The sequence below is a fragment of the Perca fluviatilis genome, chromosome 2 (assembly GCF_010015445.1).
Source record: "Perca fluviatilis chromosome 2, GENO_Pfluv_1.0, whole genome shotgun sequence".
In the NCBI taxonomy this organism is placed as follows: Eukaryota; Metazoa; Chordata; class Actinopteri; order Perciformes; family Percidae; genus Perca; species Perca fluviatilis.
The window spans coordinates 17,255,601-17,279,743 of NC_053113.1; the positions used below are offsets into that span (position 1 = coordinate 17,255,601).

Sequence of the window (24,143 nt, forward strand, 5' to 3'; positions counted from 1 at the left end):
CATTTCACCTCGAGTGGTTAAGGTTAGGGTTAGGGGATTGGTCTGGGGATAGGACCTGTACATGTAAGCATGGACGCCTGGCCAATAGTAGTGTGTGAAGGCTATTGAAGGGCGGGTCTTGGCGTGGCCATAGTGGGATTCGTAATATCGCAAACGGGAAGAGGCAAATTATTTTTTGATCCCGTTTGAACTGAGCCATGGATTACAAATATGATGTTCACCAATTTATAAGAAAATTTTTCAACCGAAGAAAGTCTCAGTTAGCCGTAGGTTTGTCATACTGTATGACCACTCAGTTTTGTGTGAAACCGCTCAGTGAACTACATCTCTCATCTCGTCTCACACAAATAACGTCACCTAGCTTGATACTCAACTTGCTCGCTAGCTAGCTAGCTAGCTTAGCTCTGTTCCACAACACATGTAACGTTCTCTTACCTAATGTATTTTATCCAGTGAAGTGTTTTCAGCAGATAAGCAAAAGAACAAGCAAGATCCTCTGCTTATTTGAGTAACGTTACATCCCCGGTACGATACACACACACATCGTAGCTTCAGCGAGACGTCATCGATGAGTCATTGAAGCGTGTAGTCTTTCTAATTACTAATTTCTAATATACTTCAACAGTTTAACAACAAACTGAGACTTTCTTGACTTGCGAAATTATCTATTAAACTAATGAACATCATATGTGTAATTCATGGCTCAATTCAAACGGGATCAAAAAATAATTTGTCTTTCCCCATTCACTACCATTCATATTTTTTCCGAGTTAAGGTCCCATGGCGGTCCACCGGAAGGGGGAGGGACTTCGCCTCCCTATTGCAAGGATTCAGTGTTCAGAATATAATTCTCAGCTCAGTACTGCAGATGTTCCCTGTGGTGGGTTAAACTATTGAACCTCTTTAGTTGGAATTTATTGCATAAAAGACTACAACATTGTACATACATTGTACTGTTAATTGAAAATCCTTCTTTTTCTTTGGTCTTATCAGCACTTAAAGGGCAGTGTCTCAACATGGTGCTGTTTGATTGATTTAGCTTTGTTTTGGCTGCACTTTGAATCACAGTGGTGCAAGTGCTGCCTGCTGTCTGTACAGTCTGTTCCATCACCAGCTAATTTAAGTTCTTTCAAGTGCAGTCTTCCTACAGAGATACAGTACCTTCAACTTTGTGCCAGGTTTTGTATGCTGTCACCTACTACGATGGTGAGACTTTGACATGATGTTCAAACTACAGCCAAGATGTCAGAGCCATGTTATTGATGTAGCCACATGGCTAGCACAAATTTGCCACTTAAAGAATACATTTGCCACCATCAGGTTTAAACACAGACAGTTGCTGTGCTCAGTCATATTGTTCAGGCCATAATGACAAGGAGCCAAGTTGGAAAAATGCATAGTTAGCTTCCTAGTCTTAATTCCAAGTTGTAAATATCAGAATTTCTCTTGATTTAGCTAATAAAAGAAATAGTTTGGCATTTTGCTAAGGACACTTTTTTTTGCCAATGGTTAGATAAGAAGACCGATACTGCTCCCATGTCTGTATGCTAACTGTGAAGCTAGAGTTGTGAGGCGATTAGCCTAGCTGCTGGAAGCAGGGGGAAACGGTTAGCATGGCTCGTTTCCAAACAAATGACAAGACTAGAAATGGGGGAAACCATCTTGGATAATGTGTAAATGCTACCAAGTCGGAACGGTTTTCCCATTCTTCGCATTGACATTGCTTGAATGCAGCATAATTAGGACTTTATGTCAGCACCGCAACTTATGGTGTAACGTGCTGTCAGATAAGGTGGTAATAAAGTGGTGAGTGGATTTTGCTTCTACAGTGTAAAAGCTTCTAAACCAATATTCACCCCTGACTTTAAATAATTTCTGTAGTGCTCCTCTGTGGCTGCTTTGCTGCCTTGGAAAGATGCTTCTTTTTTGATAGGCATCTTAAAAAGATTTTGTCAAACACTGCAATATATTTAAATATGGGTTTAAAGGTTTATTCATTCCTCATGTAATGCTGTTAATTTTAATTAAACCACAGTTAGCGACAGAAGGATGCCTTGAACAGCACACAAGGTCCATTATTACACTTTATATAATGAAGTTTTAAACCATGAAGAATTAATATTTATAAAAAATGAAAGCTTTTTTCCCATGATGACCTTTCAGTCTATGAGCCCGGTGTGAATGGCAGGGCCAAGGGAGGAGACACTACAGACCCCTTTCATTGCACACATTTTGATGTGTCATATTAGGAAAGCAACAGGTGTAACTAATAACATTAATGATGGGCTAATTCCATCACAGTGTCGCAGTGAGCCATGTCAGTGTGTAGTGTGCACAATACTAGGAACCTGGACCTGGAACAGCCAAATGGAATGCAGCCATCGTTTATAGTTATTAATTACACCTGTGCTTTTCATCCTACGACATATCTAAATGTCAACCTGAGAAGAGGTCTAATCAGCCAGAATAATTGACAACACCAGTGTCACTGCAGAGACTTTTAATATGAAAATATTAATACCAATAATCAGAGGTGGATGACAGTGTCGGGTCAGTTTGTGATCTTCACCTTAGATCAATATCAGCTTGATATATGGGTCCTTCTGTCCTGGTTGCCATTTCCTCTTATTTACCCAAGAGCCTGCACTTAAGCCCTCATGTTTGCCATGTCTCAAGCTCCGTCTTTGTTCGTGTTCAGCCGGATGAGACAATTGCTTTGATGCTGGCCGGCACTAATTAGTGTGGGTGGTGCTTTCTAATGAAAGAAAAGCCTGCACTCTTTTCCTCATTGCATATATGGTTTATGTGTGTTTGTGTGTGTGTGTGTGTGTGTGTGTGTGTGTTTGTGTGTGTGTGTGTGTACGCACTCAGCACACCCCTTTGAGTTCAGTGAAGTAGTGCGTTTTTATGTTGTCCTCGTCATGAATATTTCAAGAGGGGCTACTGTTAATAATGTATGGCTGGCTGGAGAGTGAATACCGTTTATGCAATGTTTGCAATTTCTTTAATATGTTCTACAATTTTTATCGTTAACAGACATACTTTTTGATTGACAGGTGAGAACTGCTAGGAATGTTAGTCACACACACACACACACAGGCGGAAATGATCGGTATTGAGATAATTTATCATAAGGCATTCAAATGTTGCAGATAAACTGAAAGAACCAATACATTTCCTCATGTAGTTGCACTTGAACTGCACAGCAGAAACTGCAGCTGATAGAAAAAAACTTTTCTCAGTTGTCTGTATTCATCATCCAAAATCCACCATTGACTATCCAAGCATCATGGAAAAACTTTAGAGATGATGCACCCACGATGCATCTCATCGTGTGATTGTGTGATCTCAACTGGAAACTGTGTGAGTCTGTGTATCATATCATAACTTACACCTGTTGATGCACTAATCACCGCTTTCTCTCACCTGCTATGTTGCTATTAATGGTACTCATCTGAGAATACAGCAACTGATTGTGTGTGTGTGTGTGTGTGTGTGTGTGTGTGTGTGTGTGTGTGTGTGTGTGTGTGTGTGTGTGTGTGTGTGTGTGTGTGCGCGTGTTCAGTCAAAGCGCCTACGCAAAACAATAGAGAGCATGGAAACCTCAGTGAGTCATACCTTTCTGTAGGAGAGTGAGCATCTCTCGTCCCCTCTCTCTTATTTCAAATTTAAAGGGGGCTTTATTGGCGTGAAAGTTTTAATAACAATGTTGCCAAAATATCCAAATATTCGGACTCTCTCTATTTCTCTCGTTCTCTCGTTGTCTCTCCCTATTTCCCTATCTCCGAACGTGGTCGGCCCTGTTGCCACTTAACTGGCTTCTACAAACAACAACACAAAAATATATCTGCAGCCACTATGAGCCTGCACTTACCTGCAGACATAAATGCATTCACACAGACACACACACACACACACACACACACACACACACACACACACACACACACACACACACACACACACACACACACAACAACACCACACACACACACACACTGTGTTTCATGATTAGCAGTAAAAACAGGTGTGTAGATAAAAAAAAAAAAAAGCAGAGCCATTACATGTAAAGAAGATGTATACACCTGTTCATATACAGTATATGTGTATCATTAACCCAACAGCTCGTCATAAACTCAATGGCTGTTGGCATAATGGTATTTGAGGGAAAAATAGGGAAAAATCAAGAAAGTACAAGTCACAATAAAGTTTATTAAAGTTATTTTAATTGAGTTTGAAGGTTAATTCTGAACCTTTGAAACAAACAAACTCACAAGGTTCAACTTTTTTTTTTAACCCTTCTTAAGTGTTACCATCAAGCTAATTTTTCAAATTGTATTTTTATTTTTTTTTAAATGTCAGTATCTTGAGCAGATTACCAAGACTTTTACTGACCACATTCATACCCCAGAGAGGATTAAACCTTTCCATTTTGCACACTGTGTGATGAAATGAGCACTATCATACTACCATAGGGGCCCATGACCTTTCCATTACTACCACACTCAAACTTTACATTTTTTGTCCTACTACAATTAAGGCTCTATGAACAGCTTCTTAAAATGTCTAATCCTCTCCTGTGTCTATTGATTTTAAGCAGAGTTGTCATTCATGTTGACTTTTTAAGATTTAACAAATGTTCATGTGTGAAGCTCTGCCAACAGGTTAATGATTCGTAGGTTTCGATGGTGCTTGAGATGTGACACGTTAATTTTCCCTCAGCAGGATGCATACAGTCAGACAGTGGGAAACAATGCAACAGGCTTTCATTTAATACTTTATGGGGTCAGCGAATTTACAAAGCAGCATGAAAAATGTCAAAGACTTTCATATTTTGGCTTGAACACAGGGGATTTATGTGTGTATTCCGATGTGCATTAATTACAGTTTTTTTTCGATTGATATCAAGCATCGGGCAATACTGAAACCACTTTTTCAAAACTCTTCATACAGTCTGCATTACCAACATGCATTTTGGCCAAACAGTTAATCTCACCTCCTAAAACTCACTCAAACCAACAAAACACTAGCCTGACAAGCCAGACCCACATCAAGATGTTGGGTCTGGGAACTCACCATTGACGGAGCGGGATAAACTGTTGTCTTTCCCTCTGCACGCAATAGGATAGCACTACAACCAGGCAGAGCAACGAAGAAGGTAGCGAAGCTAGTTGATAAGCAAACATCGTCACTCACATTGACCTAAAAACACTAACAACAGAGCTTTACCTAAATGATGAACTTTTATCTTTGAAGTTTGAATGTTTTTCACATAAGTCAGTATTTTCATTATTGGATAATGAATCTGAACTTTGCTTCCATAACCTTTATGTTTTCTATGCCTGTGCATATAGTAATTTACTTGTAAAAATAAAATAAAAAGTTGAACATCTGAAAGAAAGAAAGAAATCCTGAAATTCCAGGGCTGCAATAATCATTACAAAAAACCATCAACAACATGTAGGCTATAGTATAATCACTCATACTGTTCAGTACTGTGAAGGTTCCTCCCCCTCTCCTGCATTTCAGTTCTCATCAACGTCACATTGTATGTCTTCTCTTTCACCTGAAATCAGCTCTTTGGAAAGATTATTACTTAATTTTATTGTAAATATTGTGCTAAGATGTTTTAGATTTCAATATTACTGCAGAAATGCACAGAATTTGCCATCATTCTGCTTTGAATGTGTTTTTAACTGTTTTGAAAACAGTGTGTTAGCATTTGAACAATGTGCTGCAGATAGAGTACATATTGTTTTATAGGTGGTGAAGTATGAATGAAGTTTTGACAATGTGATTTCATGTTAGCAATTGAAAAAAAACTGTAATTTGTACTTTTTGCTTTTAAAGCGGAAAAATGTAGTGTATGTCCTTTCTTTTCGTTTTTGTTTTAATGTAAAGCCCATTGAGTTTTCCCATGTGTATGACATCTGGTATATAAATAGATTGCCTTCTATGTGTGTTGCCTAAATAAGTACTGTATGTACAATTGCGTTAATGAGAATGTGATGGTCTTATTCAATGTTTTTCCGTGTGTGTAGGACCTGGGCATGGAGTCAACATCTCTGGATGACGTGTTGTACCGCTACGCCAGCTTCAGAAACCTGGTTGACCCCATCACGCATGACCTGATTATCAGCCTGGCACGATATGTCCACTGTCCCAAGACGGTAGGACACGTGCACACACACACGCACGCACGCACACACGCACGGACGCATGGATGCACACATAAAAATCACCCAGAGTGAAACTTACTTCATAATTTGTGACGATTACAGTAAACATGTTTGTGCGTGCTCTCTCACACACACACACACACCACACACACACACACACACACACACACAGACTGTGATTAATTTCGTTTTGGCTATCAGCTGATCTCCTGACTCATTTTGTCTGACACTATTGGGTTACGGAAGTGCTCTAAGTGGTTGTGTGGCTGCGTGTGTCCTTGAGGGAAGCACTGCTCCTTGTGTTTGTTCATTTATGTACTCCAGCATGTCATTGAGAGAGAGAGAGAGAGAGAGAGAGAGAGAGAGAGAGAGAGAGAGAGTGCCAGCAGCCATAGTAGATGAATAATGTTGGGAGGAAGGAGGAGTGATGATGGAGATGAAGATAGGAATTAAAAGGCTTGATGTGTAGCATGGCACATTGTGCTAAAACTCTGGGACCCCATCGCTGGCCACAATTTAATCTATTTCATGTAAAAAGTCATTTAGATCTGACAAACGGATATTATATTATTTTTAGACCTCTGAATGACATCTTTCCTCCTGCTTAAATGATGCCAATACATTTCTGAGATGATAAGATAATTGTTGTCATCAGTGATGTGTGTCTGTTACATTTTTCCCCTGACCACACCAAGACCTCATGTAACACCATCTTGCCTCCATAAAGTGTGTTTAGCCCAGCTGGCGTGCGCATATGTGACGTCATGAAATCGCCATAACTATTTATACCCTTTGCTGGTGGTTGCGACCTTAGTTGCAGTCTTCTCCTGAACAGAGGTGGCACTAATGAGCAAAGGCTACCTCCTTTGCTCTTTCTACGGACTAGAAGAAGAAGAAAAAGGTAAACAATGGCAGAACTGGCAGCAGCATTGCCGTCAATGCTTCGATTTGATTCAATGACCTACTTCGTCGGATCAAGCCTTTCATTCACCATAAAAGAACTCATCTTAACCCAGTAAGTTTACCAGAGAGACTTGCAGTCACTCTGAGAGTCCTGGCATCCGGTTGCCCAGGAGCTCGTTCATGTGCGACCTCTGCTCGCGCGCCATAGATCCGGGTGGGCCGGCAAGATCTACGTCATTTTGACGTCATGATGGCGTGCGCCATCTTGGCTGTGGCTACTGTAAAATGGCTTTAATTTGCTGTATTTCCTGTGAAAACAGGATGCTGGAGATAAAGGGGCCGTCAGTGGAAATTAAAGTTATTTTGCATATCTACACAAAGCCAAGTCTTGAAATGAAAATATATATTCTAAGTGTTAATTTTATCAAAGAAAACGTTTTATCGATTTATCTTTTGTTAATATTTGATTAATTTGACCTTTAAAGGTGCACTATGAGTTCCTGCATGGTCACTTCTGTTGACGTTCCAAGTAAATTCAAAACAAAACAAAGCAAGCTCGGCCCTCCCCCCATGTTTCCGTAACTGTCATGACTAAAGGCCATTTTAAAGTTGTGCGTAAAATCGACGGCGTAGCCCCGCAGACCCCCGCAGACCCCTCGGGGTCTACGCCGGACCCTACGCCGTAGCCTGATGCGCACCTCTCGAAAAATGTAACTACACGTCCAGGGCTCCACACTAACTTTTTGCCTTGGTTGCACTGGTGCGCCTAACTTTTTTTATTTATGTGCACCAGCACAAAATTTAGGTGCACCCACATTTTTCCTCGCATCGCCGTAACACGATACACGATATATAGCTCTGTATTTTTTTACAAAGTGGGCTAAATGTTCAGTTTTAAGTCAAAGCCAATTTTCACAAGCTCTTTTATTAAAACAGATTGTGACTCAAATAAAATGCAAAGACAGGGTTTCCTTTAACAGTTTAAAAATATACAGCTGCAACACATGTAAATGAAAGTTATCTAAAATAAATAGCCTAGGATATATTAAAAAATAATATATATATATCTCTGAGAAAGCTCCTTCACTTGTTTTCAACAACAATAACAGACTGATTAAAAGAGAAAGAGGACGCCCGGATAGCTCAGTTGGTAAATATAGAGGTTTGACTCCGACCTGCGGCCCTTTCCTACATGTCATCCCCCCCCCTCTCTCCCCTTTCATGTCTTCAGCCTTCCTATCAAAATAAAGGCTGAAATCTTTAGAAAAAAAAAAAAAAAACGACCGAAAGACCGAGGGAGTGCGATGGACTGAAGCGTATGCTAGGCTACTCAGAGAGTGACGGCTGACTCATTAGCGGCGTTACACCCGTCTTGTGTCGGCTATGAAATGTCTGTATCGTCACTGCGCTGCATTTTTATGAACTATGATCCAGCAGGCTCCGTCTTACACGCTATTACTCAACCAACTGAAGTTAGTTTAATAATGTGTTTTTCGCCGTGGCGGCCGCAGTAACAGAGTTACCAGCGGTAACACTGCCAATACAGGTTTCCCTCTCATACTTAACAATATACAGCTGGGTTATAACAATTAAAACTGTAGACGAATGTCGGGAGTTTGGACCAGCGGCGCTGTCTCTCCATGTTGCAGGTGAGCCGGCCGGTGTGTGAGTGAATGGGGGCGGGGCTGCGCGGAGGAGAGATCCAAACACAGGCACAGCTTTCCAGAAGGAATGGGTCATGTAACGCAACATTAAACCATATCGCTATAAACAACATTGCTTCGTTAGTGGAGAGGCAGCGGATGCGAGGACGTTAGGTGCACCGGTGCGACCTAGGAAAAATCTTAGTCGCACCCTTACAAATTTTGGTCGCACTCTCGAGCCCTGACGTCGCTCGGCTGTGGCTTGGTAGCGTTGCATTTCCCCCGGCTCATTTCCTGGTTCTCCTTCTCCATAAACAACATGAAATCAAGGAGAGGGTTAACTTTTCCTGATAGATTTCCCACCTTGCTCAGAAAACACAGGGGAGACACTTTGTTTCGCACAGAAACCATGCAGGAACTCATAGTGCACCTTTAATTAGAAATCAACAAAATTGATAAATAAATGAATAATCCATTAAATGTACCAAAAATATTATTAAAAATAAATGTAGGCATCAATTAATTGAAATTCTTTTACCTAAATGGATATTATTTTTTTAATGGCATTTTAAAATGTATTTATCGAGTCATTTATTTATTTAATTTTGGCAGCTTCCATCCTCCATAGTATCCAGCTTCTGAATAATGAAATGAGACTAAAGGTTTCACTTAGGAAAACTATATTAACATGTATTCAGCTATTGTTGCTATTGTTATTTTTATATTTAATTTCCAGAAAATGTATTAACTTAAAAATGAACCACATTTGTGTTGTGAGTCCCAGAATGCATTGTTTTTATCTTAAAAAAATGCCCTTCACGGATTTACAAGCCACATCCTGCAAGAAACCCCTCACACTGGAGTTGCAGATTGAAGATATAGGCTAGGGTTGTGTGTACAGTTTGTGATAGGTGAACAGAAAGAGGCTGAGAAGAGCAGAGCAGGAATGATAGAAACACAAGAGAGGGTGTTGTTATGTTCGGAGAGAAAAGCAATAAGAGAGAGGAAGCATAGAAGGTGACAGTGAGGTGTTTGATTTCTCTCATTCTGCTTCTTCCGCCTGTCTGACACATTTGATTGCTATTGTCTTTTACTTTCCTTATTTAATGTTTAATGAAATGTTAATGCAGCATCTATGAATTTCATACCTCTTTTTCCAAAATAAAATGTTCAAATCACCTTGTATGAATATTTTCTCATCTCAGTTATGCTTATATTACTACAGTCAATTACTACTTATTACAGTCTGTACTGATTGGGTTGTTAATGTGCACATGAAAAAATCAGCAAACATAACCATTGCAAAAAACACTGACAGAATGCGTACCATGACTTTAAATTGATGTCCTCTTTCAGTCTCATACGTTCCAGTCGGTACTCCAGAAAACAGAATTGATTGAATGAACTTTACCCAGCTCAGAGCCTAATGAATCTGTCTGATTAATATGAGCATGGCTAAATTGCTGGAGGATTAATAACACCTTTCCACTATTAAACAAATGGACTGAAAACATCTTTAGTCAAGAAAAGGGATAGAGTGAGGTAGTAGTTATTGCGGTGCATAAATAGAAATATAAATACATATCATTCATACATTACATCAGTGTTAATCCTCTCTATATTGCATTTATTGATCATTTAGGAAGATAAAAGGAGCAATGAGACACTGAAACAAAAAGAGAATCCCTCATTATCAACGCATCACTAAAAACAGTAATGATATGCCACAAAAGACAGTAAAATATTGTATTTCAATATCTAAACACAGCTGTTTTATCCAAAGTATGAAGTAATTTTAGTTTGGTCGCAGTATTACACATCATACATTATACATAAAACACTACAGTTCATTCTTGGATAATGCTGCTGCTATCAATAATAAAAGACACTCATGCACACATGTAATTAGATTGTAGTCAATTCAGAATGAGTTCTTCTCATAGACAGCGAGGGGGGGGGGGTATTGATGGATTCTACAGTAAATATGAAATCAATCAAATTGCATCATATCCATGATCCAATTAAATGCAAATAACTGTTGTTTAATTAAAGGTCAATATTTGGAATTAATTTCCTGGACATGTTATATTCTACTTTCATATATTATCACACTGTTATAATGTAGAAAGAGAATAGAGGATGACATGGACACAATATTGTCCAAGGGGGTGTCTCTAGAAAGACGGCTAAGAAAAGATGCAGGCATGGACAGCATTGTAAAAGGTGCTGTTTACCTTGATGATGTGTTGGAGGTTCGTTGGTTTACATAAACTGCAGAAAGAACCTGTCGCCTGCAGGTCAATATCTAATCAGCTCTCTGTTGCTGTTTCTTCTTTTATTCATCCTCCCTGCAATATTTAACACTGACCCACTGAGAAAACAGGGCCACATTAGTGGGGTTTCCATCAACGTATTTTTATGATTTGTATGCGCATTTTGAAGTATTGCATTAGAAAATGTTGACTTCCTCAAATTTGCAAAAACGTTTTTACGCTCACTTGAGGTGGTTTTTGCCTTTTTTCGAAAAAAGAGTTAGTGCGCAAAATGGGAGATGGAAACGGCTTAGCCGTATAAGTTGTGACGTAGCGAACATGTAGCTCACATGACTATATTCCTGGTATCCATCAGATGGGGTAAGGATTGGGATATGGGTCCCATCCAGTGCGCCATACACAAGGTGTGTAGTGGAGTTGCGGTGCGCTATTGCGTTTGCCTCAGCCACGTCGGGTATATTGACGAATTGGTTCAACAGCTTGAATCGTATGGCCCTGCGCACCGCGTATACACAGCGGTGAACGGTTGTCTCGCCGACACCAAATGTCTCTGCCACAACTCTGCACAGGTGGCCAACTTGTACAATGCTACCTCTCTCCATTTAGCCAAAGAACTTAGCTTTTAAACTCTTTGATTCAGCAAGCCGGTTTGAAATCTACAACCATGTGCAACGTCAACTTGTGACGAAACTACACTTTGCGTTGTCTAGTTTATTCGCTCTAAACCAGTTGATGGAAACACTACTAATTCGCATTTTCTTTTTTTTCTTTTTTTGCATCATTGTAAAGGTTCGCTTAAAATTCGCTTAACAATTAGATGGAAGCATGACTATTGTCCATGTCCTGTTGTGTAGTGACATTTAAATAAACAAATGCAGTCAGCAATTTGCCTTTATTTTGAAAGTGACACCTGGCCACTGTATTTTCACTTACCAGGAGTATTTGTTTTTTTTTATTCATTTGTAACATTTCATTAGTTTTTTTTTCTTTTCAAGTCAAAATGCCAGCAACACTTGTTGATTTAAGAACTTATTGTGAGAAATACTTTTCGGGTTGTGGCCTTCATCAGGGGAACTGACAAGCAAATCTTGTGCTGCATCTGACATCACTCATTCACTTATTCGCTACTCCCTATATAACAGACACTCGTCATTATTCTATAGTAAATGGTAAATTGAGATTTGTGAATCATTGTCATTTTGAGTCAGCACACAACAGTGATTTATGCATCTATAAAATGCAATGCATTGCATCATGGGATTGCTAGCAGAAAGTAGTGTACATGCCATGGACACTGTTACATTGTGCACTATGTAATGCAAAAACTCCACCCTCTGAGTTCGGGCAGTAATAAGGCTCACTCAAGATGAACTGCGCCTCGCCTGTTAAGTGGACGAGAGTGGGAGGCAGCAGCAGGGGGCGGTGACAAAAATCAGCTGTCAAGTCGGACAGTTTCCAGCTGATTCCAGCAGACTTCAGGCTGAACAGGAAGTCACAGAAACACTGTGGTCCGATTCCGATTTAATAAAATGTTATCAGACCCATATATCAGCTTGTACACTGTCTCCAGTTGTTTTAATTATGACAGAGTAGCTCTCAAAATGCTCTACATGCGATCTGTTGCTGATTTTAATCAACAACACACTGTAGATGATCCATAATCTGAACAGATTTAGTCTCTCTGATTTCTAAACGTAACTATCAGCCGCAAAACATGTGGTTTGTACAGCCTTTAAATTAGACAAATCACAGTTAAAATCCCTTCAATTCAAAATCAATAAAAAGTTTATATAAAATGTCATCAAGTTGAGTGGATTCTTAACCAATCAGCTGTTAGATCAGCTGAGAGGCCGGCGTTTCCCAGCATGCCCTGCGTCCGCCTGGGTCTTGCAGTCGGTGAAAAGCAACTGCGCTGCCTGCGTCTCTGAACTGCGGCCGCCTTGATCTCGTGAGGTTATCATTCCACGTGTGCATGACGTCAGAGCAAGTCGGGATCAAGTCGGACACAAATCTAACCGGCATGCGTTGGGCGGCGATCGCCGGTGATCGATTCTGTGCAGACCTGGCTCACCTCGAACAAGCCTATTAGTTAGTCATTACAACAGTAGTCAATAGTGGGAGATTTCACAGCTGCTTCACAATAAAAGCCTGTCTGTGGTTCAATATGTATGTAGTATGTGAAACTGCAGAAGAAATAAATTTGCATTAGTAGTTTGCAAATACAGCTCTAATAAAGCTGCATGGGAGCAATCAGTAAAATCTTTAAAATCAAATTATTTGAAAGTAAGAACAGGAATGTAGAGGTGTAACAAAACTGTAAACCCCGGAAACACTTGCAGTACATTACAAAGGAGATACTAAAGCACTAAAAACGAAGAGCAAAGGCCAACCCAGAGCTTTTGGAAAATAATCAGAATTTCAGTTCAACACATCCTGTTAACTCACTAATTCACACTCTGCTAGAAGAAAAATGCTCACACACACAGTTGCTCCATCCTGTACCCCCTTTTACAAAAAAATACGCTCACATTGGTAAACACACACACACACACACACACACACACACACTTCTCTGTCTCACACAGACACACAGTGAAAGGGTTAGGGTTGAAAGGTCTATTCATTGCAGTGTGACACCAGCTAAAAGCAGGGCGTCTTGTAAATCTACACTTACAGCAGCTGAAAACTTTGCGGCTTTGTCACTGCAGCTGCTGTGATTCTCTCTGTTATTTTCTCTTTTCTCCTTCTTTCACCTCTTTATTCTTCCCATTTCACACCTCGTCTGTCTCCTCTCTGCAGTTTTTGAGTCATCTCGGCTTCTCACTGATCTTCTGTGTTCCATTCATGCGTGTGAATCCTTCTGCTCATTGCTCAGCTTTCCTTGGCTCAAAAAAACTGTGTCTGTATGTATTGGACCATGACTGACACTGACCGTTCACTATTACATGTCAATTATCAGCCAATCAGCACTGAGCCCACCACGTGATTCGTCACAGTCAAGGTCATGTGGCTGAAATGCATTGGTCCCAGGGTAGGGTTGGGCATCGTTTTGATTTAAACAATTCTGATTCCAATTTCGATTCTTCCTTTTGATTGCGGTTCTTATCGATTCTTGATTCCGATTATTTGACAGGTGTAGTTGAAACCATAGATATAGAACTATCTATGGTTGAAACTGGTCACATGCTTATTTCACAGATAAAAGGAAACTTTTATTTTGATTCAATGGTGGTTTACAGTTTTTACCGGACTTTTTCATTTAAAATAAAGCCATACTTTAGAGTGCAACTTACTGTGCTCCGTGGCTGCAACACAACAAGCGCCTGGAAGTATGGTGGCCGCTATGGAAACCAAAACTTGCGTGCGTTAAATTTGGAACCGATGATTGGATTCGAAACCAAATTTTCCAAACGATTCCAAGTTGGAACGGGTTCTGGATGCCCAGTCCTATCCCAGGGTTGAATTTACCAGTGTCGGCTCAGTGCCTGTCCATGTTGAGGTCTCAGTGGTGGATGGTGTGTAAGATGTCAGTTTGCTTTCTGTCGTTACCTTGCAATTAACATTTGCCTTTTTATTAACTGTAACCACTTCTCTTCTTATACCATACTTTAGTAGCCACGTGCAGATCGTATTTAAAGTGAGATTATTTTTAAATATAAACAAAAGAAAAAGGTATTTCATTGTAAAATTCAGATTTTTGCAGACTCATTTCATGCTGACATTCTTGTCTGGTGAAAGAACGGAGTCCCCCAGAGGTCATACACTAATGCCCTTGACTGCGCTTCAATTGTGTTTTTGCGTTTTCATTTGGACAGAGATTTTTTTTAACAGTGCTTGTGTGGACAGGATTCTTTTTTTAGATCGAAGAAAGGAAAATCCCCATTTAAAAAAAAAAAAAATACCTGTGTCCGTGTGGACTATAGGCCTCAGTTTTTAACTTAATACAGAATCTTTTATTTGTATTTAATGTTGTTGGTCTAAAAGCATTGAGTGCAACAAACACTGAAATAGCTTTTCACACCGTGTAACTTTCAGTTAAAGGTAACTCCCACCCGACCCCAAACCCCCCCAAAACACAGACGACATCAGTGTCATCAGGGATATCTATGCCCCTGTAAAGCACATAAAGTGATTCCTTCCTGAGATCTGAGATCCAGCCATGATTATGAGTCCGCTGTCTGCCAGGTATTCCCCTGCACCTCCTGACTGCAGAAACGAGAGCAATAAGATTGAATAATCCCAACAATTCATCTGCAGAATGGAGGAACAGTTTTCCAGTAATTTACCAGAACATTCAAGGCATGCAGTGAAAAATAGGACAAGTAATGGTTCCATTTGTACTGTGCAAGATAACATTACCAGGAGGCAGACCTGAGGGAAAGAAACCGAGATGAATCAGACGGATAAATAAGACAGAGGGATGGAGACAGTCATCAGTTCTCTGGAGACTGGAAAGATTCATAGATGTGTTTTGTATCAATAATGTTAACGAGAGTGGGAGGGAGGGGGGCAGGACAACAGAGGAAGAAGGAGAGAATAAAAGACAAACAAAGGGGAGGAAGAGCTAGGGATATCGAAAGAGAAAAAAAGGACGGGGATGAGACAAGAGTGAGAGCTGGATGCAGTGAAATGTAGAAAAGGCCACAGTGAAGCCATGAGGCTCCGACCGGATGCTACAGCTGCTGTTTTCATCGACCCGAGCGCTCTCTTAATTCACTTCAACACAATTCAATTTATGAAGCTTTATTGACATTATGTGACCTGTCTTACTGGATATTACCAGCAGCGTCGGTACAAAACACATCAATACGTCTCAACTACGACTACAGGGATACGATTTATTTATTTATTAGGGATTAGATTGTTTGTCTAAAAAATTAAATATTGTTAAAATACCAGTTATTGGTTAGATATGAAATTGACCTTTTAAAATGTGCACGTGTGGTGCAAACTAGAAATTCCAATTATACAATCATAAATAAATATATATATATATATATATATATATATATATAATATAGCATACAGTTTATATATATTATATCTCTGTCTGATGAAAACCTTAGAATGTTCATGTTTCTGCAATGGGAACATTGTATTTTTAGCTTGACATTCATGCATATTTAAGTTTATCCACTGTTTCTAAAAGGTCTTCATCAGACCAGTAGTTAACAAGACTTTTACAACCCTTAGAGGATAACTGGAACTGGGAAACAGCAGAAAGGTATTATGGGATTACAGGAAATGACATCAGAATACGAAACCAAATTTACCAAGTACATGTAAACAAGGACTTTGTTTTATTGCCAGTGTCAGGGCAGAAAAAGATGAATCAACTTAAGATAAGAATGGAAAATGTGTAATAAAAAATTAATATGTATGAACATCATATGATAATATAAAGATATCAATATACATAACAGTACATATATACAACTGAATTTACAGGGGCAGTAAGGTTCTGTTAAATGTGTTAAATATGAGTGATGTGCAGAAGTATTTGGATACAGTGTACATAATGTACAGAGAATGAAGGAAATGTGTTTTTCCTGCTATGAGAAGTAAGAGTGGCATAAACAAGTCCTTTGTATCTGGTGCTTCACATTAATCTATGTTTTCTATTTTCTTTTTATGATTAACAATTTTTATTCTATTAAACGGTATACAAAGTACACAATTTACAACATGAACATCCCCCCGAACCCTCCATTTGCATCACCACTTAGACAAAAATCAAGAAAAGATAACATAATAACCATGACAATGAAGACATCATAACAAAATAGCAACAAAATAGACAATGAACTGTAAAGCAAATAAATATATGCATATGTGACAACAAAAAGCACATAGTATACGCTTCACCCCAGCACATAGCTTCTTAGGAGCCCTCCAAAAAGCATAACTACTTTCCCCATATTCTAGTGTAGACATTTAATCTGGCAAACCGTTTATATTATATATCTTTTCAAATGCTGCCACTCTAGTCATCTCACAAACCCAAGAATCTGTCTGGCTATCATTAAACTCGTTTAGACTCAGCTTCTTATGTGCTTATCCATCTCGCTTAGGATTGACCCATCTCCCATGTTTTCTATTTTCAATGCAACTTTGTTAAACCTCTATTGCATGATTATTTTTTAAACATGGTAAAAATGTTTTGATGTGTTTTTATGACTCCAAGTTACTTAAATAATGCAAATGAAAAAAAAATTAAAGGGGGTAGTTGGTAATTTGTTGCCATATGGCAACAACGCGTATTTGTGGAAAGAGCCAAAAAATCCATTATTTCTTTAAAAACATGTTTTTATTGAAAAAAAAACCCAAACAAATTCAACTTCTATTTATTAAAATGTATAGCCCAATGTGTTTACAGTGAAATCAGTTTAGTTTTAATTGTAGTTTGCGATAATTATTAATAATAACACTGTAAGAAATTAATTTACATTAATGTGTAATTAGTAAGTCCGATAATATATTGATTACAAAATGGCTGGAATAACATAATATAAATCAATTTAATATTTTTCCCTTTTGAAATATTATAAATAAAAATAATAAAATATAAAATAATAAATAATAAAATAAAAATATTGCATTTTAAAGTGATGGTTCGGAGTAATTCACCCTGGTCCTTTGCACCATGACCTCGAGCCAAACACCCCCCAGAAGCTTTTTTCACCTGGGTCGAACATTGGGAGAGTTAGCTAGAGTAGCGTTATCAGCTGAATAGCTTAGCACAGGGGCTAATGGACCCACGTTTGTATCTTGTAAGTTACCCCACTAATAATGCCCGAAATGATACCAAACGTCTACAAGTAGTACAAATAGGTTATGCTCTCATAAAACGATGGATTGGAAAGTTTGTAAGTACACCAGAAGTTTATGAACACTTGCCTGCTCTCTTCAGCTCTCTGTTGCTGCTGCTGCTACCTGCAGTTAGACGAGTGCTTAGGGCCGTCTACAAATTACTACACCGAAAAGAGTTACAACAAAAATATTTATTAATTTAATGATTAAATAAGGTAATGTCTCCAAACTTACCTCAATTATTACTTGTCTCCTGCTAGTTATACTACAGCACTTACTTTAAAAAAAAAAGTTAAATTAATAAATATTTTTGTTGCATCTCTTTTCGGTGTTGTAATTTGTAGATGTCCCTAAGCACTCGTCTTACAGCAGCAACAACAGCAGAGAGCAGAAGCCAGCAGGCAAGTGTTATTTACATAACCTTCTGGTGTACTTACAAACTTTACAATCCATTGTTTTATGAGAGCATAACCTATTTGTACTACTTGTAGACGTTTGGTATCATTTCGGGCATTATTAGTGGGGTAATTTACGAGATACAAACATGGGTCCACCCCGCCCTAACATGCTATTCAGCTGATAACGCTACTCTACGCTAACTCTCCCAATGTTCGACCCAGGTGAAAAAAGCTTCTGGGGGGGTGTTTGGCTCGAGGTCATGGTGCAAAGGACCCTAGGGTGAATTACTCCGAACCATCACTTTAACTGGTTTGAATGATGAAAATTGAAAGTTTACTTACCCCAGGTAACAGTTGAATTTTTTTTTCAAATAAATGCTTCTAAAATAAAAAATATAAAAACCTACATTTTGGCTGATACTGGGACGTGAGTTTTAGTGTGGCACAAGTACAGAAAAGGGGCCAGCAAACAGGATTTCCTGGTTAGGTGATGTCATAAAATATATGGAAGTTCAAAATAACAGATCCATTTACACAATTAAACAGAAAACAACGCATTTTATATTGTTTATTGTGAAAAAAACTAAGAAAAATATTTTTTTGCCATATGGCAACACCATGCAATAGAGTCATAATTTGGATTGCACCAGTGCACATCATGGGTCCTGGTGTGTTATCTGTTAAGACAATGTTATATAAATGAATAATCTGGTGAAGTTGTTTCCAAATGTAGATTAAGAGACATTTAGTAAACTGTCATTATTATTTAAGTAAAATTGCCTTTAATATGTGCAACCTCTTGGTGTTTAGCTTTGTTGCTAGTCAGCAGGATTATTTAGCAAAGCAACCACTTGTGATGCTAAAGTTGCACTTATCGGTTTTTGGTCTAAATGAGGCAGAAAAACAACACTGCCGATCACCATATTATCAGCCTTATATGTTGTCTTTGCTAACATGTTGGCAAACAGTTGCCTAGTTTCATATCCAGCAAATACAGAGCAACATTAGCATTCATTGTGTTTTTATCCACCTGATGAATGTACGTCCAATATTCACTCTGTTTGGGTCTTCAACCAGTCCTGGATAAAATATCTTGCATTCGCCGTGTTGATATTGTTTGGATGTAGTGGAGGGTAAAGGCACGTAAACACATCTGTAATTTTGTCCAATTACTGTTAATACATCAGGCGAATGTGCTTCCCCTATTCTCCCTTGTCCCACAACACAACAACAGACTAGCCTAGAATAGTGTTTCCCTCTTTTACAGAACCTCTGTTACAGTAGAGCATGCACCTCTCGTCCAGACCAACACAACTGGCTCAAATCAGTGCAACTCTGAGCTCAGCACACCAGGTTAGCTAAGGCTGTGGTTCGATGGGATGAAAAACATTTTGGACAGGGGGTAGGCTACTCCAGGAGCGGTTTGACTCCTATGTTGACTAGTGCATGTGGCTGTTTCGTGAGGTTAGTTGGTGTAGAAAATGCAGGGAATTTGTTTTTAATTCCAATCTTTTATAGGATAATACCGCCACAGCCCCCGTCAATTGTGTATCTTTCCAAGTTTGCTCTCCAATTTTAAAACTTTTTTTTTTTAAATGTCCATATATATAACAAGAAAAAGCAGAGCTGAGTACTGAGACAAGATGAGTGAGAATATGAAAAATTATTAAAATGAGTTATTTCACTATGAATGTAAAAATGTGAATTTACACAATAAATACAATGTGTCCTCAACTTTTTTGCAACGTCTGACCACACAGACAAATTTACAAGAACATCTTCACAGTTTCTAGACGGGAATCATTATCGCCTCATTTAATAAAAAAAAAATAAAAAAAGAGAAATTCATTTGGAATCATCATTCTCCCTCTGGGTATCAATTCATCCACTTTCTGTCTGCTAGAAAATAGTTTTTCTGCTTTATGGTCCAACATCTGCCCTTTTAGTATTTTACCAAGCAAAACATACTGATTCTCCCAAAACACTCTGACGTGAACAACAATGTGGTACCTCACAGTTTAGCGAACTGAATGTCTTTGTTGATATCACTTCTTCCCCTCACCATCTGTTTAAGACTGGATACTGAGGACCTGCGAACCTGACTCACCACCTGAATAAATGCATTTCAATATGGACGCCACACACACACACACACACACACACACACACACACACACACACACACACACACACACACGCAATTATGGTACAGTGGAGAATTGTGGTGATATTAAGGCAGACGGGTGGAGTTGAAGCAGTGCGTCATTATCTCAATAACTGTTCCCTACATGAGGAAAACTCAGAAAGGTTCATTACATTAAATAATAAATTGAGATGTCAGACATTTATGATTCATCATTATTTTGGTCACAACCAACACATGTAGTGACTGTAATTTACATGTCAGTCATCTAAGGTTCTGAGGGGAATCATCACATTGTGGGAAAGTTCTGTACATGCTTGCTTTGTACATAACATTTTTTAATCATGTTTAAGTGTGCTAATGGGAGCATAAACATACAATTCAGACACTTAATGGTACAAGGTGAATACTAGGTCGCACATGGGGAGCGATTATTTACACAATCAATGCAGCATATAGCGTTGAATTCCCCAGCTTCACTGTGTGTGTGTGTGTGTGTGTGTGTGTGTGTGTGTGTGTGTGTTTCCTGTCAAAACATCACGTTGACAGAAGGTGTGTTTGCTAATTCTTTGCTCCAGTGGTCCTCTTTAATGATATATTTGTGTCTTTCTCCTGTCTGTTGCTGCTGTAACACTTCACTGCTCTGTCTTGTTCTGTCATGATGTCGTGTCCAACATGACATTTCCCCTCCCCATACCCTCAAACTCTGTTTACTGTAAAGCCTGTGACTGACAATGTCAAAATCATATGTTACATATAAAAAATACATACCTGTCACTTATTTATGTTTTAAAATAAGTAATACGTATGGATTACTTGTTGCTCATTTCCACAATAGTGATTTTACAAGAAAATATCTGAATAAGGGATGACTGATGCATGATTTATCCTAGACAATCTATCAAGATATTACAGGTCCGTTATTGATCATGTAAATTTGAGATTGGGGTGTTATTTGATATTAGATTTATGCTACAAACAAACAAAACAAAAATCAAAATTGAGCTGATGGTTTGTGTGTCTCTATCTCTGTGTCCAATAGGAGGGCGACTCTCTGGGGGCGATGGAGAAGGTGTGTCGTCAGCTGACCTACCATCTCAGCCCCCACTCACAGTGGAGGAGACAGGGCCTGCTGAAGAGGAAACCTCAGTCCTGGTGAGTGTCTGTGTGTGTGTGTGTGTGTGTGTGTGTATGTGTGTGCGTGTGTGTGTGTGTTATTATTGAACATAACGTAGCAGCCATACTGTGGAATTGCAACTCCCCGTCTGTCACATGATTTTTTTTCTCACCCAAAAATACTTTTCCCTTAGACTGACACGGCGAAAAAAAACATCTGTAAATCAGTTGATACATTTTTGGAGCGTCACACCTCCCCTGTGAAATGACTCGTTTCTGTCCGGTTCTATAACCTTTTTTAAATATTTCAAATAATTTTTTATAATCCGCATTCAAGTTAGCGCATAAGTGGAAGTAGCCGTCTCGGCCAGTAGAAGTCTGTAGTGCGCCTGCTCTATGGGCCGCACAGTGCCGATCATCCTGGTAATTTCATATAAGGTTTTGGCTCCATAAAGGCTTCATGCGCCACTGAGCAACTCTTATAGGAATGAACTGGGCTCCTCCTCAAACACTTATCTGGTAATAATACTATGGTACGTACGTCTCTTCTGTTTTTGTTAACGTCTCAGTGAGTCACCAATGTGTCATCATCTGCTGCGCCTTTGGGTGCCATGGAAAAATCCACTGATGTCTCAGTCTCTTATTTTCTCAGCATCTCATTGACACAGTTGGAGGTGAAATCAGTTCCTTCTGTGTCGCCATCAGTGCCTCTCTTTGCCTTTTTGTTTCCGTCTAACTGTCAAATAGTCCTCATCTTTATGCATACATTATTTTATAAAATAAAAAAATTCTTTGCATTATGTTGTTTGGGTTTCAGTGTGACTTTCAGTACCAATCACGTAAATGTTGCTCGATGAGTAGATATTTGAGTTTTTGTCTGTATGTGAGCTGTGGCTGTAATTTGTATTCACTTTGCATTGGCACTTAGCTTTCTCTCCTGTCTTCCTCTTTGCACCTTCATTATGTACTGTAGAAACCTCATTTTAAAAGGTATGCAGCCAAATCGAATGGATGATTTGGATGGATTTGATATAGTTTATACAGCAGTATTACACAACATGCACATCAGTTATGAAAAGCATCTGTAAACTAATCCACATGATTCTCCAGCTCTGCAAAGTACAGCCAGGAAAGACTGATATTCAGACTACTGAAAGATGTTCTCAATGTAAATGTGTGTGCAAAACACTGCGTTCAACTTGCAGTCGCAATAAAGCAGTATAATTGAAAGCATCTGCCTCCTTAGGAAATGATTTGTTGTTACCTTTAGGGAAATTAATTCAAGGGTAAATCCACCACATTTTCACATTAGTGTGTTTACAGGTGTCGGAGAGTACTACTGCATAATGGGAAAATAATTGTTTAAACCTGTAATTGTCTCCAGAGGGAGCTTTGTGAAGTCTAATGAATTTCCTCAAGTGATGTCACTTGAGTCAGCGTCGGTTGGGGCTGAAGACAACAAGTTTGAAAATGAAAAATATCTGAGGGTGTTAAGTTAGAAAGAAGAGGTGTTACCCGATCTCTGTAGCCTGCTCCTCATCTCTGCTTGAGGCTAGCGGCCTCTAGGCTACATTTTCAGGGTGTAACGTTAGCTTGCTAGCTCAGAGGTTGTTGTTGTTTCCCCTAGCGAAGGGATTTTGACGTACAGATGGCAGCACGGGAGGCTTATCCTGGCAGTGTACTTCTGTTGATACAGACTAGAAAGAATAAGACATTTGGAGTGATTTTTACCTGCTATGATGTTATATATACAATAGTCTATATCCACGACGTTCCACTTCTGGGATTGCTCCGTTGCCACCAGAAATTCCGCTGGATGTCACTCTTTTCGTCCAGATGTGCATTACCTTCTGCTTTCTTCGTGTTGGAATTTTAAACTCCGGTCTGTCCAATCTGAGTTTTCTTTTGCACGACTAAATAACTTTTGAATGTACACATTCCACCAAAACAAGTTCCTTCCCGACACTATTTATCAGCAGCACTGCAGCTCTGCCCGGTGCTTAGCACCGCCCATGGCGATTGTGATTGGTTTAAAGAAATGCCAATAAACCAGAGCAGGTTATTCTCCCATCCTGGAATGCTTTGGGTATTAGCCAGACCTTCCTCTCCAGCGCTGTGGAGGAAGGTCTGTATGTATACAATAACTTAAGCCATGTTTTTGTCTGATACTGTATGTGGGGATAATTCAAATTTGAGTTAATACAATTTACACATGTAAACTTGGCCATCAAGTTTGACTTAACAATACATTTTGATAGGGTGTTAAATGAAGAAAAAAAAAGCTCCTTTAAATAAATTTACCATATCAGTAACAGCAGTGTAAATAGTTACCATACAAGCACACTTTGCATACCTAAATTAAGTTTTACCCTAAAGGGCTGAAAAGACTTCTTCTATTCCCTTGACTTGCCTTCACTGTAAACCTGATTACTGTGTGATTCTGCATAACCTAAACCTATAAAATGCATCCCGATGGGAACAGATGGTAGAAAACTGACATTGTAGCAGCCCACATTTGGAGAGAGGAGTCCCACTGCTGTGTAAATGGAAGATCGGTAGAAAATTAAAATATCTCCTCCTCAGCGGTTAGCATGAACACCAGGTGTCAACTCCTCTACAAAACAGTTTGCAGATGAATGCTTGAGTGTAGAGGGGGGAGAAATGACAATTCTATATGG

The 24,143-nt window shown here is 39.1% G+C and overlaps 1 protein-coding gene across 1 annotated transcript in view; it reads left to right on the forward strand.

Moving 5' to 3' along the window:
• lrrc75a (leucine rich repeat containing 75A) overlaps positions 1-24,143 on the forward strand; it is a 49,130-nt gene that overhangs the window by 5,058 nt on the left and 19,929 nt on the right. The window contains exons 2-3 of the mRNA XM_039826416.1: positions 6,042-6,170; positions 21,392-21,504. Coding sequence (XP_039682350.1) covers positions 6,042-6,170; positions 21,392-21,504 — 242 coding nt within the window. The remainder of the gene's footprint in view (positions 1-6,041; positions 6,171-21,391; positions 21,505-24,143) is intronic.